The 15,790-nt window shown below is 41.8% G+C and overlaps 2 protein-coding genes across 10 annotated transcripts in view; one reads left to right on the plus strand and one right to left on the minus strand.

The window, feature by feature from the left end:
• The first annotated feature begins 722 nt into the window (after positions 1 to 722).
• LOC117765369 (parapinopsin-like) lies at positions 723 to 3,209 on the plus strand. Of its 2 annotated transcripts, none has more exons than XM_034591907.1 (5): positions 723 to 1,252; positions 2,049 to 2,139; positions 2,239 to 2,476; positions 2,556 to 2,798; positions 2,920 to 3,209. In XM_034591907.1, exons 1-5 carry the CDS (start codon positions 922 to 924, stop codon positions 3,058 to 3,060), a joined length of 1,044 nt encoding a protein of 347 aa, XP_034447798.1. In that variant the 5' UTR covers positions 723 to 921; the 3' UTR covers positions 3,061 to 3,209. The 2 variants fall into 2 exon arrangements, with proteins under 2 accessions (XP_034447798.1, XP_034447799.1); XM_034591908.1 differs by having other exon boundaries at positions 2,055 to 2,139.
• A 2,209-nt stretch (positions 3,210 to 5,418) lies between these two features.
• The window catches only part of LOC117765368 (cyclin-dependent kinase 17-like), a 38,913-nt gene continuing 28,541 nt past the window's right edge, over positions 5,419 to 15,790 (minus strand). For 2 of the 8 annotated variants that reach the window (XM_034591899.1, XM_034591903.1), the window contains 13 exons: positions 15,069 to 15,125; positions 14,834 to 14,948; positions 14,620 to 14,714; positions 14,441 to 14,503; positions 14,012 to 14,135; positions 13,169 to 13,289; positions 12,494 to 12,591; positions 12,258 to 12,363; positions 11,978 to 12,020; positions 11,792 to 11,882; positions 11,632 to 11,709; positions 9,759 to 9,880; positions 5,749 to 8,270 (listed from right to left, as the gene is read on the minus strand). In XM_034591899.1, coding sequence (XP_034447790.1) covers positions 9,777 to 9,880; positions 11,632 to 11,709; positions 11,792 to 11,882; positions 11,978 to 12,020; positions 12,258 to 12,363; positions 12,494 to 12,591; positions 13,169 to 13,289; positions 14,012 to 14,135; positions 14,441 to 14,503; positions 14,620 to 14,714; positions 14,834 to 14,948; positions 15,069 to 15,125 — 1,095 coding nt within the window. In that variant the 3' untranslated portion in view covers positions 5,749 to 8,270; positions 9,759 to 9,776. Of the gene's footprint in view, positions 8,271 to 9,281; positions 9,330 to 9,735; positions 9,881 to 11,631; positions 11,710 to 11,791; positions 11,883 to 11,977; positions 12,021 to 12,257; positions 12,364 to 12,493; positions 12,592 to 13,168; positions 13,290 to 14,011; positions 14,136 to 14,440; positions 14,504 to 14,619; positions 14,715 to 14,833; positions 14,949 to 15,068; positions 15,126 to 15,790 lie in introns of all 8 variants that reach the window. The other 6 variants (XR_004614563.1, XM_034591904.1, XM_034591902.1 and 3 more) reach the window with 6 other exon arrangements.

Here is a 15,790-nt window from a genome sequence, read left to right on the forward strand (position 1 = left end):
ACATAATCTATGTCTCCATTACTTACCTCAAAGCACTCTGATCACTTTAATCATTAAGTATTTATCTACATTCTTACAATCAGTTATCACAGCTGTTATCCTGTTCACCGTCCTTTACACCATACTCGTATAATTTCATTATACTGCACAGATTTTTAACTTAGGGTTAAGGTTAACCCTAACCCCCTAACCCTAACCCTAACCCTTAGCTTTATATTCTAATGAGGATTTTAGTCCATTTAGTGACCCTCAGTTTGCCGCCATGGGTTCGAGACAGTAAAGCACTGGTTAATAAATTAATTAATTAAATTGCTGCTCATTACTTCACTTCACCTCTGACCTCTAAAGTGGGGAAATAGAAACAAACAGGCATCCACTTTTGTTTGCAGGCTATGCTAGACTAAAGCTATTGTGCTTCTGCACCTTTAATTAACCCACATGCATTTAACCAAGACCCATATTGTGTCATCGAGTCCCGGCTTCATTACTCAGGCGCAGCTATAAACCCAGCAATCATGGAAAGTGCAGTCTTACAGGATATTAGAGAGAATTATCGCCTTCACAATCCGGATCTTCAGATTTGGTTTTCAAGAATTAAATGTCATGTTATTGAGCCTCTTACTGGGCTCTCTTATTAAGTGAGATCCATCTCCTATACACCTGCATTCGTGCTGCACCAGGACAACAAACATGCTGCATCTGTACCTACACACCTCCTGTATGCAACTGTCTATCATCGCTTTTCCTATGTTTTATATTTTGTGAAGCAGTTGCTTTTATCTGAGTACATTTCTGGACTTGGATTGGATTTGTTTTGAGCTGTTAATGGACCCCTGACACTTAATTTTTTTTTTCCAGGAGGCAGTTTGTGGCATCAGCCAGAAGCACCACTGTGTCATCCACACATCTACACCGAGCAAAATGGAGACTGTTGCCCTCCAGACAAACTCCTCATCGTCTCACAGCTCAGACGATGCAGAGGTCCTCTCTCAGACTGGCTTCACCATACTGGCCGTTATCATGGGTGTTTTTTCTGCAGTGGGGATCATCCTCAATGTCCTGGTGATCGTGGTGACAGTGAGACACAGACAGCTGAGGCAGCCCCTCAGCTACGCGCTGGTGAACTTGGCTATATGTGACCTGGGCTGTGCTGTGTTTGGAGGTCTGCCCACCACAGTGACCAGTGCCATGGGATACTTCAGCCTGGGACGTGTGGGCTGTGTGTTGGAGGGCTTTGCTGTCGCTTTTTTTGGTGAGTCGGCAGCTTTTTTATTTTTGTGCAAAAGAGAAGTTTGCATGTGAGTTGTACAACCTGGTATAATTGAACCCGCATGGTGGTCGAGGCAGTACTCAAATCTTTTGGTAGAAGCAGCAATATAACAATGCTCCATCAGTAAAGCTAAAGGTGCTCCATTTAGAATCCTTAGTACAGACGTTATCATCAAAGTGCTCTTAAAGAATCACAAATAAAAGAACATATTTTGGCCCCTGTTAGTTATATAGTGAATGTTTTATTATATACAACATTATTGGATTTCCAATACTGTTGTAATGATGAATATAACATTCATTAGTTAACATTGAGCTTTTTACTACTTTACACACAGTTCAGTATAGCTTTCATCTAATGGTTTCAAGTAGAGAGGTTTGGCTCCAGGATAAACCGGAGGGACTTCAGGAGAAATTAATTGAGCAAGAAATATGAAAATTAAAGTTATGTCACAGAAATCCATATTTTTTCTTTCCTCTTTGTTTTCAAGAGAATTCAATCAGTTATTTTAATCAAACCATCTGAGAAGTTATGAGTTGGAATCATTTTTTGGTTGAATTCACTGACATCTGATAAATTGACACAATTCATGAAGTGAGTTGAAAATAAAGCTGTCAGACTAATGTGTCGCAGTGAAAAAGCACAATATTCCCACATAAATTTAGATTTTTTTAATTCAGAATAAAATTGCATAAAATTGAAATACTCAAGTTTGTATTTATATTGAATTTGTTTTGACATTTATTTTAGTCTTTTCCTCCACTTTCTTTTCATCCAGGTATAGCAAGTCTTTGTACAATAGCAGTGATTTCTGTTGAACGCTACATAGTGGTGTGTTATCCCATGGGCGCCGTCCTGTTCCAGACCAGGTATTTAACATCCAGATCTCACTGAGCTGCATCACACTGCGTAAAAAAACTTGATGGCTCCACCAGCACAAACTGAATCCCGCCCTCTGTTCTCCTCAGACATGCAGTGGCAGGAGTGGTGCTGTCCTGGGTGTGGTCGTTCGTGTGGAACACTCCACCTCTGTTTGGTTGGGGAAGTTATGAGCTGGAGGGAATAAAGATTTCCTGTGCCCCCAATTGGTACAATCGTGACGTTGGGAACATGTCCTACATCCTCATGTACTTTTTCCTTTGTTTTGCCATACCCTTCTCCATCATCACCGTGTCCTACTCCCGTCTCTTGTGGACTCTCCGTCGGGTGAGAGACAGACATACGATGGACACAGCATATTCTTGTTGATGTCATAATAAAATGTTTGTGTATCCTGGTCTCCTAGGTGACCAAGCTGCAGGTATCTGAGGCTGGGAGGACAAATCGTGTGGAGGTGCAGGTGGCACGTATGGTGGTGGTGATGGTGTTGGCCTTCCTCGTCACCTGGCTGCCATATGCTGCCATGGCCTTGGCTGTCATCATAGACTCCAGCCTCTATATTGACCCGGTGATCGCAACCATACCTGTTTATTTGGCTAAAAGCAGCACGGTCTACAACCCCCTCATATATGTTTTCATGAACAGACAGGTAATCCTTCATTATGAACATGTATACTCACAAATAAAAAGAGAAAGACAATAAATTCAGCATATACAATCATATGTTTTCATTTCCATTTTTACCATGTGTGCTGTATGTGTGTTTTCAGTTTCGAGGATACGCTGTACCTACAATCCTGTGTGGCTGGAATCCGTGGGCCTCAGACTCACAGACGTCTGAGGGGGAGACGACTGTCGCCACTATCAACAAGAGCCAGAGAGTCTCACCTAAACAATCTTTAAAAGAATAAAAGAATGTATGAATGCACCGGGGGCTCAGTCCTGAGGAAACATCAGATCATCTTAACTCAACCAACTCCCTCTTTACTGGACTGTAAGCAAAGATGTATTCTTATTTAACTTAAGAATATCAACCTGAGTCTGGTGTGGATGCCAGGAATGAAGGATGCTCCAAATTCTGTCCCATATAACAAATATACACTACCGTTCAAAAGTTTGGGGTCACATAGAAATGTCCTTATTTTTCAAAGAAAAGCACTGTTTTTTTCAATGAAGATAACATTAAATTAATCAGAAATACACTCTATACATTGTTAATGTGGTAAATGACTATTCTAGGTGGAAACGTCTGGTTTTTAATGAAATATCTACATAGGTGTATAGAGGCCCATTTCCAGCAACTATCACTCCAGTGTTCTAATGGTACATTGTGTTTGCTAATCGCCTTAGAAGACTAATGGTTGATTAGAAAACCCTTGAAAACCCTTGTGCAATTATGTTAGCACAGCTGAAAACTGTTTTGCTGGTGAGAGAAGCTATAAAACTGGCCTTCCTTTGAGCTAGTTGAGTATCTGGAGCATCACATTTGTGGGTTCGATTATACTCTCAAAATGGCCAGAAAAAGAGAACTTTCATGTGAAACTCACCAGTCTATTCTTGCTCTTAGAAATGAAGGCTATTCCAATGCGAGAAATTGCGAAGAAACTGAAAATTTCCTACAACGGTGTGTACTACTCCCTTCAGAGAACAGCACAAACGGGCTCTAACCAGAGTAGAAAGAGAAGTGGGAGGCCCCGGTGCACAACTCAGCAAGAAGACAAGTATATTAGAGTCTCTAGTTTGAGAAATAGACACCTCACAGGTCCTCAACTGGCAGCTTCTTTAAATGGTACCCGCAAAACGCCAGTGTCAACGTCTACAGTGAAGAGGCGACTCCGGGATGCTGGCCTTCTAGGCAGAGTGGCAAAGAAAAAGCCATATCTGAGACTGGCCAATAAAAAGAAAAGATTGATATGGGCAAAAGAACACAGACATTGGACAGAGGAAGATTGGAAAAAAGTGTTATGGACAGACGAATCAAAGTTTGAGGTGTTTGGATCACACAGAAGAACATTTGTGAGACGCAGAACAGGTGAAAAGATGCTGGAAGAGTGCCTGACGCCATCTGTCAAGCGTGGTGGAGGTAATGTGATGGTCTGGGGCTGCTTTGGTGCTGGTAAAGTGGGAGATTTGTACAAGGTAAAAGGGATTTTAAATAAGGAAGGCTATCACTCCATTTTGCAACGCCATGCCATACCCTGTGGACAGTGCTTGATTGGAGCCAATTTCCTCCTACAACAGGACAATGACCCAAAGCACACCTCCAAATTATGCAAGAACTATTTAGGGAAGAAGCAGGCAGCTGGTATGCTGTCTGTAGTGGAGTGGCCAGCGCAGTCACCAGATCTCAACCCCATTGAGCTGTTGTGGGAGCAGCTTGACCGTATGGTACGCAAGAAGTGCCCATCAAGCCAATCCAACTTGTGGGAGGTGCTTCAGGAAGCGTGGGGTGAAATTTCTACAGATTACCTCAACAAATTAACAGCTAGAATGCCAAAGGTCTGCAATGCTGTAATTGCTGCAAATGGAGCATTCTTTGACGAAAGCAAAGTTTGAAGAACAAAATTAATATTTCAAATAAAAATCATTATTTCTAACCTTGTCAATGTCTTGATTATATTTTCTATTCATTTTGCAACTCATTTGATAAATAAAAGTGTGAGTTTTCATGGAAAACACGAAATTGTCTGGGTGACCCCAAACTTTTGAACGGTAGTGTATATATGAATAAAATGAAGGAATCCATCACCATGAGACTTTCTGTGTGCTGAAACTTGAGAGTGTGAAGTCATCAAAACTTTTCATGTTTCCTGACAATGTAGACAACCCCCTGGGCTTGTTCTCTGTGATGGATATTAGTGATGAATTACTTATACACTAAAATAAATCATATGAACTAACACGTTTTCTTCTGTTTATGAATACCTTTAAAACAAGTGTAAGCAAAATCATCCTTTCCTTAAGTCTTAACTAGGTTAAGAGGCTCCCATTCAACCTATTGTAAATTCAAATATAAACATACAAACATTACTTTGTTCATAGGGCCTACATGTAACCTGTAATTACATTTTCTGAATTATTGCTTGAGTTAAATATCAAATGTGGTAGATCTTAAAATGTTCTTTTGGCAGAAATAAACATTTGTTCCATGTTTAGACAAATTCTTTCCAAAAATGAGAATCAACACACGTGGCTGATGTTGTAATCTGTCACACTTGCAGTATATTTTCAAAGGATTTATGACAAGAGAAAAAAAAAAGTAGTTGCAGTATTCTTATTTTAATTCTTTATTCTGTGTACACATCCCCTTTGCTTCTTAAGGTCTGTGTTCAAGCATGATACACACCCACCACACACAATCAGACCTTTTGTAACCTGTATATGAGCATTATGGCTTTCATTGATAAAAATCAAAACTATCAGTATGTTATACTCCTTTGCAACGTGATACTTCACTTCCAGCCTTTTGGATCCAGCATGTTATACAGCAAAAAAGGGGAAAAAAATATAACAAACAACAACCTGTCATCAGTAAAGTCAAGTCTCACAGTTTGATCATTCACAGTCACTTCCCCCTCTCTAAATAAACACAAATCCAATCATCCTATTACCTTGGCGTTTTATTGATTACAGAAATATTGCTATGACTTTCATTAAAGAATCGCAAAGAAAAAGCCAGAATGTGAATAGCTGTATCAAACCTGTACACGTTTGTATATACAGAGTGAGGGATCTTCTATGTACATGCTACATACTGTCACACTCTGGGTGAATAAGTAGTCCTTCTTACAGGCACAGACGTGGGATCACTTTGCCTTTTCCGAACCCGCACCGAGAGAAAACACTGCACGAGTGACCCGAGGTCGGTGCCCGGGGGGAGCAGGAGACTCTAATCTACATCCTCTACAGCCGAGATACAGGATACGTCAACCTATTGGTGTGTGAAACAGTTGTGTGCTTGAAGACCTGTGGTGCTTGGAGGATGGACTGTGGTCCTGTTGTTTCTGGCAGTCTGCAACAATAACAGCATGAAACAACAGTGTGTCTGAGCTTGAAATACTCAAGAGGCTTCGGTGCCCAGTTAAACAGGCGACCTGAGAGTATTTACTGTACTTCATACCCCCAGGTTGAGTCAGATTCGTCATACAAACTATCTGGTCCCAATGCCGGCAGCACATCACAATGTAGCTGTGATTCCTTTCAACTGAAGGTACCGTCTCCACGCTCCATTACAGGTTAATGTGGCGTTTGGTGTCAGAAGATCCTGTAGTAAGATCAAGTACCGTCCTGAATTTAAACCGACTGCAGGTATTTTCCTTTTGCAGCAGCAGCTATTTCACATACCAACTGAAAACATCAGTGTGCTAACGTGCAAACAGGAGATGACGAGTAAAGACACGGGTAAGTCTCTGAACAGCAACGTTATGGGCAAACTAACAGAAGACCGACGGGATGATGCTGAGAAATTCTTCTTCTCCTTCACATACACTTCGGAAAAAAGGATTGAAGGATTTCAAGCCATGTCCGACATATACTCCGTTCTACTTGGGGGGGGGGGGACGACACATACGAGACCAGCTGCACCTCGCAGCATTCATAAAACGACACTAGCAATAAGTCCTGAGCTCGAGGAATGTGCAACACGTCCCCAGGCAGTTGCTGCTCCAGTGAGAACACAGTAAAGACTGAGAACAGCACCCTGGAATTATCATTGCTTCAGACAAGTAAAAATTAGGTTCATATATATACAGATTTCTTTTTTTTTTTTTTTAAAAGGAACAAAAAAAACAAATGCACATGGAGTTGGGCATGAGAAGGTGGGGTTTTGTCGAATGGTTGATCTAAAGAGGTAAATAATCAGGTGCAAAGAGAACATCAACATCAACACCTGTGGACACAATACAACAAATCAAGACAACGTCTGAGTCAAGGCAAAAGAGGAAGGGGGTGTCTAAGAATAAGCAGGTGAGGATTTGTACACTTCCTTTACCCCTCCGTCCTTCAGTGTTGTCCTTCTTGCGTACTGAAACAGGAGCAATCATTGTGGCGTAGTGTTCTATATGAGTGTGTGACAAATGAAGCCATGGTCTACTACTGTGTCAGTGAGTAGCAGTGCTTTTAACTGTAGTGTGGTGGTGTCCAATACACTTTTTTTGGTTTCTCATATTGATTCTTCTTCACTCTAATAACTAGCGTGTACTTTACACCCTGCTCTACTCGAGTGACTGATGAGGTAACTTAATAACAACCACCCTGACCTCCTCACGATAAGGTGCTAAAGTTTAACTCTGTAAACCCCAATGATCTACACACTCTTGCTATCAAGTGTGTGTGTGTGTGTGTGTGTGTGTGTGTGTGTGTTTATGTTTGTGTATTTGAGAGAGAGGCAGGAAGATAGAGAACGAGAGATGTGTGTGTTCGTGTGGGTGTATGTTTGTGTATGTTTGTGTGTGTGTGGGGGGCCAAGAAGGCGAGGGTCTGGGGCTGAGGTGCAATATTCAGAGTTTGGATTCAGGCTGACGCGTGTTATGAAAAAGCGTTCTACAGCTCAGTCTCTTTATGTACAACAACAGTCCAAGACGAAAACAGAAGTCACAAATGAGAGGGAGCAACAGGGTTCCTTTCTCTCGTTCTTTGTCTTTGAATCGTGTCTCCTCGCGTTCCTTCTCTCCCACATGTCACTGATGCAGAAAGATCTGTTCAAAAGACCCAGAGTCAGACCACACATCACAAACGCTGCCCTCCTCTGGTCAGCAGCGGTAGCAGCAGCAAGGAGAATCATGTCCGCTCACACTTTCTGTCCAGCACCACGCACGCTCTCATTTTTCCATCTTTGGGGTTGAATTCTAAGTTTCTATTTTTTTTTTTGTCAAGTATGAATTCTTCAGCCTTAGTTCTGTGTTGGTTTTGTTTTTCAATGTGTGTGTGTGTGTGTGTGTGTGTGTGTGTGTGTGTGTGTGTGTTTCTACGGCAGGATGTGTGTCGCTCCTCCAGCGTGTGTGTGGCAGGGTCAGTGAATGTATGTCTGGGAGGACAGCTCCAGGTGTCACTGTCCTCTGAGCCTCAGCGCCCCCCCGGCAGCACTAAAACAACACACTCTGCCTCCTGCTCTTTCCCTGGGCTGAGAGAGAGACAGAGAAAGAGAAAGAGAGAGAGAGAGAGAGAGAGAGAGAGAGACAGAGAAAGAGAGAGAGACAGAGAAAGAGAGAGAGAGAAAGAGGCATGTAAAAAAAAATGACATTTGATTTGGACACAAACGCACACCACCACACTCCTAAATAAAATGTCACTCCATGCCAACAGCACAAAATATACTCTATAAGGCTTTAAGCACAAGATTTACATAAAGTTTAAATCAATCATTAAATTTATATTTTCGTTATGGATTTAGCGGTAGCGAGGACCCGCCGATACACACTCCCGACCAATCGTGAGTCAGTCTCAGCTGTCAATCATGACGTTTTACCCGGATTTTATTGCATCAAATAACTAATCAAAACCAACATTTTAACAAACATTTGAGTTTTTGATTCACCAAGGACAGAAACCATATCTGAGAAAATGTCATTAAACATGTATTTTGACTTTTTAATTTGTCCCATTATTAATTAGACCCGTCCACTAACAGAGGAGTCAAGATTTATGATCCATTCAGCAGCCATCCACTAGGAGACGACAGAGAGGCTTTCACTTCACTTTTGAGGAGCTGTCGTGCCGTCCCTCTTTATAAACAGTGTATGGTCCTGGTGGTTATGGATTTTGAAATTACACTTTCCTCTCTTGCCCCTAAAATAAGATCATGGGGGCACTGTCATGTTGTAACAGAAAAAGTAATTTCTTAATTTTTTGCCACAAAGTACGACAAACTTTATTGTAAAAAAGTAGCTGTTTACTTTCAGGCTTTTAGACAATAGAGTGTAAGATACCTGTAGTATTATCACCGTCAGGAAAACACCAACACAATACAGTTGTATAACCTGTAATAGGGTGTGTGTACTCTAGCTGGAGCTAAACCATACTTACCCGTAGCGGTAACACACTGCAGTAAAACAAACACCCTTATCCATGCTGAGAGAAAAGTGCATTTACAACACACCCAAGCAAACACACACTATGCCAAACCATCACTTACAGTCTTAACAACAAGCCTACATCTCTCGCTGCAGAAACCTAAACAGAACTGCAAATGAAAAGAATCAAATGACTCCCCATTCTTGGATCACATTCTTTTCCATTATGAATATATCGTTGCCCCTCTAATCCCTGAAATGAACCCTGGGAGTGGCTGACTCTGAGAAAAAGAGAGTGAGGTAAGTGAAAGTCGAGATGACGCCTGCAGGGGCAGGCCGTGAAATGTGATGGGAGACCGGCAGGAGCAAGAATGGAGAGTTAAAAAAATAAAAAAAATGAAAGAAACAATAAAAAAAAAAGACATAAGGTCTAAAACATGTGAAATACTGCATCGTTATGTTTCAGGGGAAGCAAGGACGGAAGAGAAATGCAACCTCAGCAGCAAAGATGATGTGACGGACAGAAGAAAAGATGCAAGTAACAGCCACATAGGAAATAAAAGAGGTGAAACTCACAGAATGAAAGAGACCGTATTTACCAGAATGGTAGGGGCCACTCAGCCAGTGGAAGTGGAGGAGAGATTGTGACTCTGAGCCCTGGGATTGGCTGCTTCTCTCTGGAAGTACTGCGAGGGTGCTGAGCCTAGCTTATGGGCCATCGCTTTTTTAGGGGTTGGGGGTGGGGGGGGGAGCAGGTGGGTTGGGGAGGACGGGAATATTGAAGTGTTGCGGAGGAGTTGGAGTCGGGCACACAAGGGAGACAGAGAGGATTAAGGGAAAAGATGAGCATTTGCGAAAGAGCGTGGGCACCAGGAGAGAGGAGGGGAGGGACAGTTTATCAGGAAACGACAGAGCGGCAGCGGGAAGCGGAAAGAAAGAGACACACACACACACAGACTGAGACTGTGATAAACGCAGAAAGACTTCATCTGAGCACATTAGGCATGCATAGTTAATGAATACAGTGTTTTAAAGTAAAACTCCTGGGATGCTCTGAAATAAACGAGGCAATGTAATCGGTTAACTTGAAGTCTTTAAATTAGCATCCTTAAAAATCGAATTGTTAAACGAAAATGTAAATCATGACTCTATAATACAGCGCATACTTTAAACCTGACAGTGAATTAATCAGATTTGACCTTTGGTAAAACCTTCACTTGTGCAGCTTGCTGTTCACTGCTTGTTGATAATCTACATTAGTTCTATGAGTGCATAACCAATGGCACCGAGTGTAATCTGCTGCTATTAAAACAAGACTAAGAGTCTATAGCCATGCTAACAGCTCTGTGAGGCAGGACTTAAAAGCACAGTGGTGCTTTAAGCTAAATCCTAATGCTATCATCTCGCAGGTCAGTGAGGCTGTGCTTATAATGCTACATTCCATTAAACCTCAGAGCTCAGAATTAACAACCCAGAGTCGGAAGTTGCAACTGGAACGCCCACTGAAATCGGAGTTTCGACTCGGAAGGTCGGAGGAACCTCTACACCCCTGACTATGAAATCAAATATGGCCGATCCATGTAAAAATGAATCATGAAAGCTGTAGTTTTTACTGTTTATTAGCACTTCTGTCATTAAATTTGTTGTACATATAGCAATGTCCAATTTGTCTGTTTGTGGATGTGTTGCTGCTGGGTCAGTATGCGTGAAATGCCGTATAATGCGTTATTATAATCTGGTTTTGCTAACGATGGCTAGCTGGCTAACGTAAACATTGTTCCTGTTCAACTGGCACGCTATTAACTTGGGTTATTCGGGTGTGACATCATTCTGAGGGCTGAGCTCCGATGTGTACCGGAACGCGGCATAAGCACAGTGCTGCTTTAAGCTAAATCCTACTGCTAGCATGGCACGCTCATTAAGACAAGACATGTAAACATGCTGATGTCTAGCAGGTATAATATGAATGTGCTAATCAGAACTAATCAGAAGTAATCACAGCATGAAGCCGAGGATGATTTAAATACATTAAGGTCGTCTGTATTTGAGCACAAAGCTAAGTACTGGACAAACTGAAAATTGATTTGAAGATGGTCCGGGTAGTCAAGTCTGCAAAATCTAATAACAATTCATGTTCCAGTCTTGACCAAAGTGGTGAACTGACGCTGCTGACTAAAGTCACTAACATGTCTAAAAAGAATACCATCTCCTCTTCCTCCCTCACAGAGCCCAGCAATAACTGATACAGACATGCAACAGAATTATTGGTTTGATACGACAATGGCCAGAAATGTATGTCAAAAAACTGTATGTATGACCACACAGTGGCATGAAAGAGGACACAAAAAAGACACAGAGAGAAAACCCCAGAGTAAGTGGACAGGGAGCAAGACCTATTCTCTATTCCCACCGGGAGTTCCTCATTATCTACTTTTTTCCTCCCCCTCTATTCATCTACCCTGGAGGACTTACTTGACTCTGGGTAGACTGAGGATCTCTTTCCTGGATCTCTCTGGAGCTGGATGTCTTTGAAGGAGAAGATGGATGCAGCTAGAGTAACGACAGAGAAGTTAGTGAGACAGTGGGTGTACATGACATGCGTATGTCCAACAGTCGGACTGTGTGTACTCACTGTCGGCAAGTGTCTGAACCTGATCTCCAAGACTTCGAAAATATGAGTGTCTGAGAGCGTCCTCAGCCGATACTCGCTTCTTTGCCTCAAACTAAAAGAACAGAGACAGGATAGTTAGCTGTTTATCCAAAGTTTTAGGTACACATACGTTCAAATTATTATCCGCACACAGCAATGTTCTTTTACCTGTAGGAGCATTGAGAGCAAGTCGTGACCGTCGTTGTCTATTCTGTAATAGAAAGCAAATATGATAGTGGGAGGGAAAGGAAGGATGGAGTGTCAGTTTAGTCAAATGCTGACATAGGCCATATAGAGCTGTGTAATGTTCCTGCCCTTTCAACAGAGGCGGAAAGGCTTGACTACAGTTTCTCCTGAAAATCAATCCTGCATCTTATCTTATTACATCTTACATATCACAGTCACTCAATACACACACACACGCACACGACTGGTTAAATCCACACACCTGGGTGCGTGGTTGACGAGGGGTTCTGGGCGGTACTGTGGGAATTTGTACGTCTTAAATTCTTCACTGGTTGTGATACCTGGCCAAGTCTCTTCAGTAGGGGTACCTGTAAGAGAGGGCAGATCAGTATACACACACACACATGCACGCACGCGCACACGCACGCGCACACACACGCACACGTAAAAGCATGGATGTTGCACAAGCAAATTCAAATTCCTCTGGTGTTGTCTTACCAAGGATGCGGAATATGAGGTGAAGCTCATCCTCCACAGTCGATCCAGGGAAAAGAGGTCTTCCGGTGATCATTTCATAAAAGATACAGCCCACACCCCTGGACACACGGACAGAAACAGAGGAATGTTACATCACCTAAGAAACTGTGTTATAGAGTCGTATAGAGGTGTAGATGGAGCCGTTGTAATACATGAGTCCATAACCATTTAAATGCAAGAAAATACATCTTGAACTATAAATGGAATTTCGACAAGACAGTGCCGTGTGATATGTTCCACAATGTTTATATCACAAATTAAGAAAGTGCTCAAATGCTGAGAAACATACACCAAAAATTTAAGTTTCTGCGATTTTACATCCAAAGAAACTACCTAATGTAAGACACACTGCCAAGTTAAAAGAGGGAACTAAATCCAGTCTCAGTCCAGAAATAATTTGCAAAGCACATGAAAAAATGTATAAAAGGTGTCACTGTTAAACCTTTGCATGTAAACTACAAACTGCAGTTTGTCGACAGACAATGGTGAACAAAAAATTTGGGGAACTGGGGGGAATTAACAGTGGCACAAACAAAAGTATGAAAAGGACATTTAAAAAAAAAAAACAGAAGAAAAACGCTAGTGTTAATGTTTTTTTTTCTAAAACTGTGTGTAATTGTAAATGTGTTTGCTCACCACATGTCAATGGGTGTAGAGTACTCAGTGGAGCCTAGAAGCACATCTGGTGGTCGGTACCATAATGTCACAACTTCATTTGAGTAGGTCTTCGTAGGGACAGACTTGGCTCGGGCCAAACCTGAATTCAAACACAAAAAAAGGGGACATGAAGTTACCCAGATATTACCTTTTGTATCTAATGAGATGTGGTGCACCACAGGTGAACAGGTCAATGAAATACCCTTCCACAACTCAACATACAAGAAAAAACCTTCACATACTGAATGAGATCAGGAGTTTGAGTTGTACCTGCATTTGTATTTTATTAACTTTCTTATTACTTAATGTAACATTTTTTGGAATGTGTAAATGGAACATTATTATATTCATGGATTAATGTTTATTCCACAATCCTGTTCTAATTTGATTATACTCTACAATTAATTTGTAATTAACACAAACACTAGAGTATGACCAGTTGACATATTATAATTTTTACCTACAGAGGGCAGTGTTGGGAGGTTAGTCAAGAGTGTTGTTTGGTTTAAGGAGGAGTGTGGCCTCTAGGGGCTGCTAGTGAGGCTTTAAACCTCATGCAGTATAAAAAAAAAAAGAAACTCTGTAAAGTTTAAAACCATGAATCTGTAAAACCAAACTAATTGTAGCTTTGAGTCTTAGTTTCAACATTGTTATTTGAAAACTGCAGTAGGTATCAATGGAATCAAGCACATGTCAAAGCTGCTCATGTCAAAATCACCAGTTACACCTGCGCTGCCTCCACTCGTGAACTTCTGAAAAGTCAAACCAACACAGAAAGATAACTGAATAAGGCTGATATGGTGATCCTAGTAAAAGCTTTACCAAAGTCTGCCAGTTTGAGCTCTCCTTTTTCATTGATGAGCAGGTTCTGGGGTTTGAGGTCTCTGTGGAGAACCTTCCTTCTGTGGCAGTACGCCAGACCTCTTAACAGCTGGAACAGAAAGATCTGTGGAGAGGAGAGGAGAGGAGAGGAGAGGAGAGGAGAGGAGACTTAATATTATACAAAGCCATTAAACATTAATTAAACTCTCAATAAACAACCAACCATTTTACTGTTAAGCGCAAACCTTAATAAGCATTATTTCATTATTCTAGAATTGTTATCATTAAAAAACCAAAGCTGTCAGTGTTCCGTCCTATAACAAAATCTGCAACCTTGATTTTAACTTTTTATTTATTTCAGTTGTTGCACATAGGGTTATATTCAACAACATCTCTTCAGTACTGACCGTTTGTATTATTCTGAATTACCTTGACATTGTGAACACTCATGATGCTCCCACAGTCATCCATGTACTGCTTCAGGTCTTTTTCCTGACAGATGGAGGAAGGAAGTCAGGAAGGAAGGGAAAAAAGGTACCATATGTAGATTTACATGGATAATTCCTTTAAAAACACACACAATAGCCATGCACAGTACAGGCACTCACCAGGTACTCAAACACGAGTGTCAGGCACTTGTCAGTGTGGATAATGTCATGGAGAGTGACGATGTTGGCGTGCTTCAAGTCTTTCAGAAGAGACACTAGAAGAAGGAGACACGTGAGACACTGTCAGTCAAACAAAGACAACGTGCAAGGAGAATTAAAACATCTCATAGCGCAGGGAGCCGCATCCGCAACGTCCCGACAACGGCGTCCTCACCTTCTCGGATAGCCGTGCAGGGGGCACCCTCCTCGTGCTCCAGTCGGATCTCTTTCAGAGCCACTAAATTGTCTGTCAACTTGCTTCGACCCTTAAACACAGTAGCGTAGGTCCCCTGGAGAGAAAGAAAAACACATGTTAATGCATTTGTAAAAAGAAAAAACAACATACAGAGTATTTAAAGACTTTGTGTGTGCTTTGTGTTTCTTTCACAGATTTTCTGTCGAGAGCTCACCTCTCCTAGTTTGTCCAGTTTGATGTAGGTCTCAAGTTTCCCAAAGCCGATTTCAGACTAGAGAGAACGGAAAGAAAAAAGGTTTAGGGACATAATGAGTGCTACCATGATAAATGATCACTAAGCCAGTGCCCCATTTATTTGGTTGTAATCTGATTGTCGACCAGGCTTGGCCACCTCACCATATTTAAAATAACCACTCTTGAATCAAATCCTCCAGGCCATGGCTGATAGTTCAGATTTCAGTCCCAGTGCGGCTGGCATTTGGCCTATAACTGCAGGGTCTGAGTCACCAGGACTTGTCATTCTCTGTGTGTGTGTGTCTGTGTTTGTGCCAAAACAACAGCTTGGTTTCTCCAACATTCTCTACCGCACTCAGGCTGCAATTCGATCACCACTGAATTATGGCCATAGAAACATCTGTGTGGAACACCTGCTGACACAGTTCAGCACCACGGAAACTGCACTAGAAGTCCACATCAGTCCGCCAAGGCCAACCCCCTTATCTCGCCATGTTGAGAAAAAAAAAAACTTTCTGGATCCACCCCTGTATCTTGATCCATTCCAAATTTGAACGGGCTACTCCTTGGATCATGGTCCAACCCTCCACAAAATGTCCTTTTTTGCATAATCCTGCTGAATCACAAACCAGAATGGCACACAGGAGAGCATATACCTCCATCAAGGCCCAACAGTCCCCTTAAAGTCAATCAAGAAGCACC

This window comes from Hippoglossus hippoglossus, chromosome 7 (genome assembly GCF_009819705.1).
Source record: "Hippoglossus hippoglossus isolate fHipHip1 chromosome 7, fHipHip1.pri, whole genome shotgun sequence".
In the NCBI taxonomy this organism is placed as follows: domain Eukaryota; kingdom Metazoa; phylum Chordata; class Actinopteri; order Pleuronectiformes; family Pleuronectidae; genus Hippoglossus; species Hippoglossus hippoglossus.

Excerpts from the sequence above, each read along its gene's own strand:
- LOC117765369 (XM_034591907.1), top strand. The coding sequence starts at position 922 with ATGGAGACTGTTGCCCTCCAGACAAACTCCTCATCGTCTCACAGCTCA. Across the intron at positions 2,140-2,238 it reads GCCGTCCTGTTCCAGACCAG|ACATGCAGTGGCAGGAGTGG; the intron begins GTATTTAACATC and ends TGTTCTCCTCAG. Across the intron at positions 2,477-2,555 it reads TCTTGTGGACTCTCCGTCGG|GTGACCAAGCTGCAGGTATC; the intron begins GTGAGAGACAGA and ends CTGGTCTCCTAG.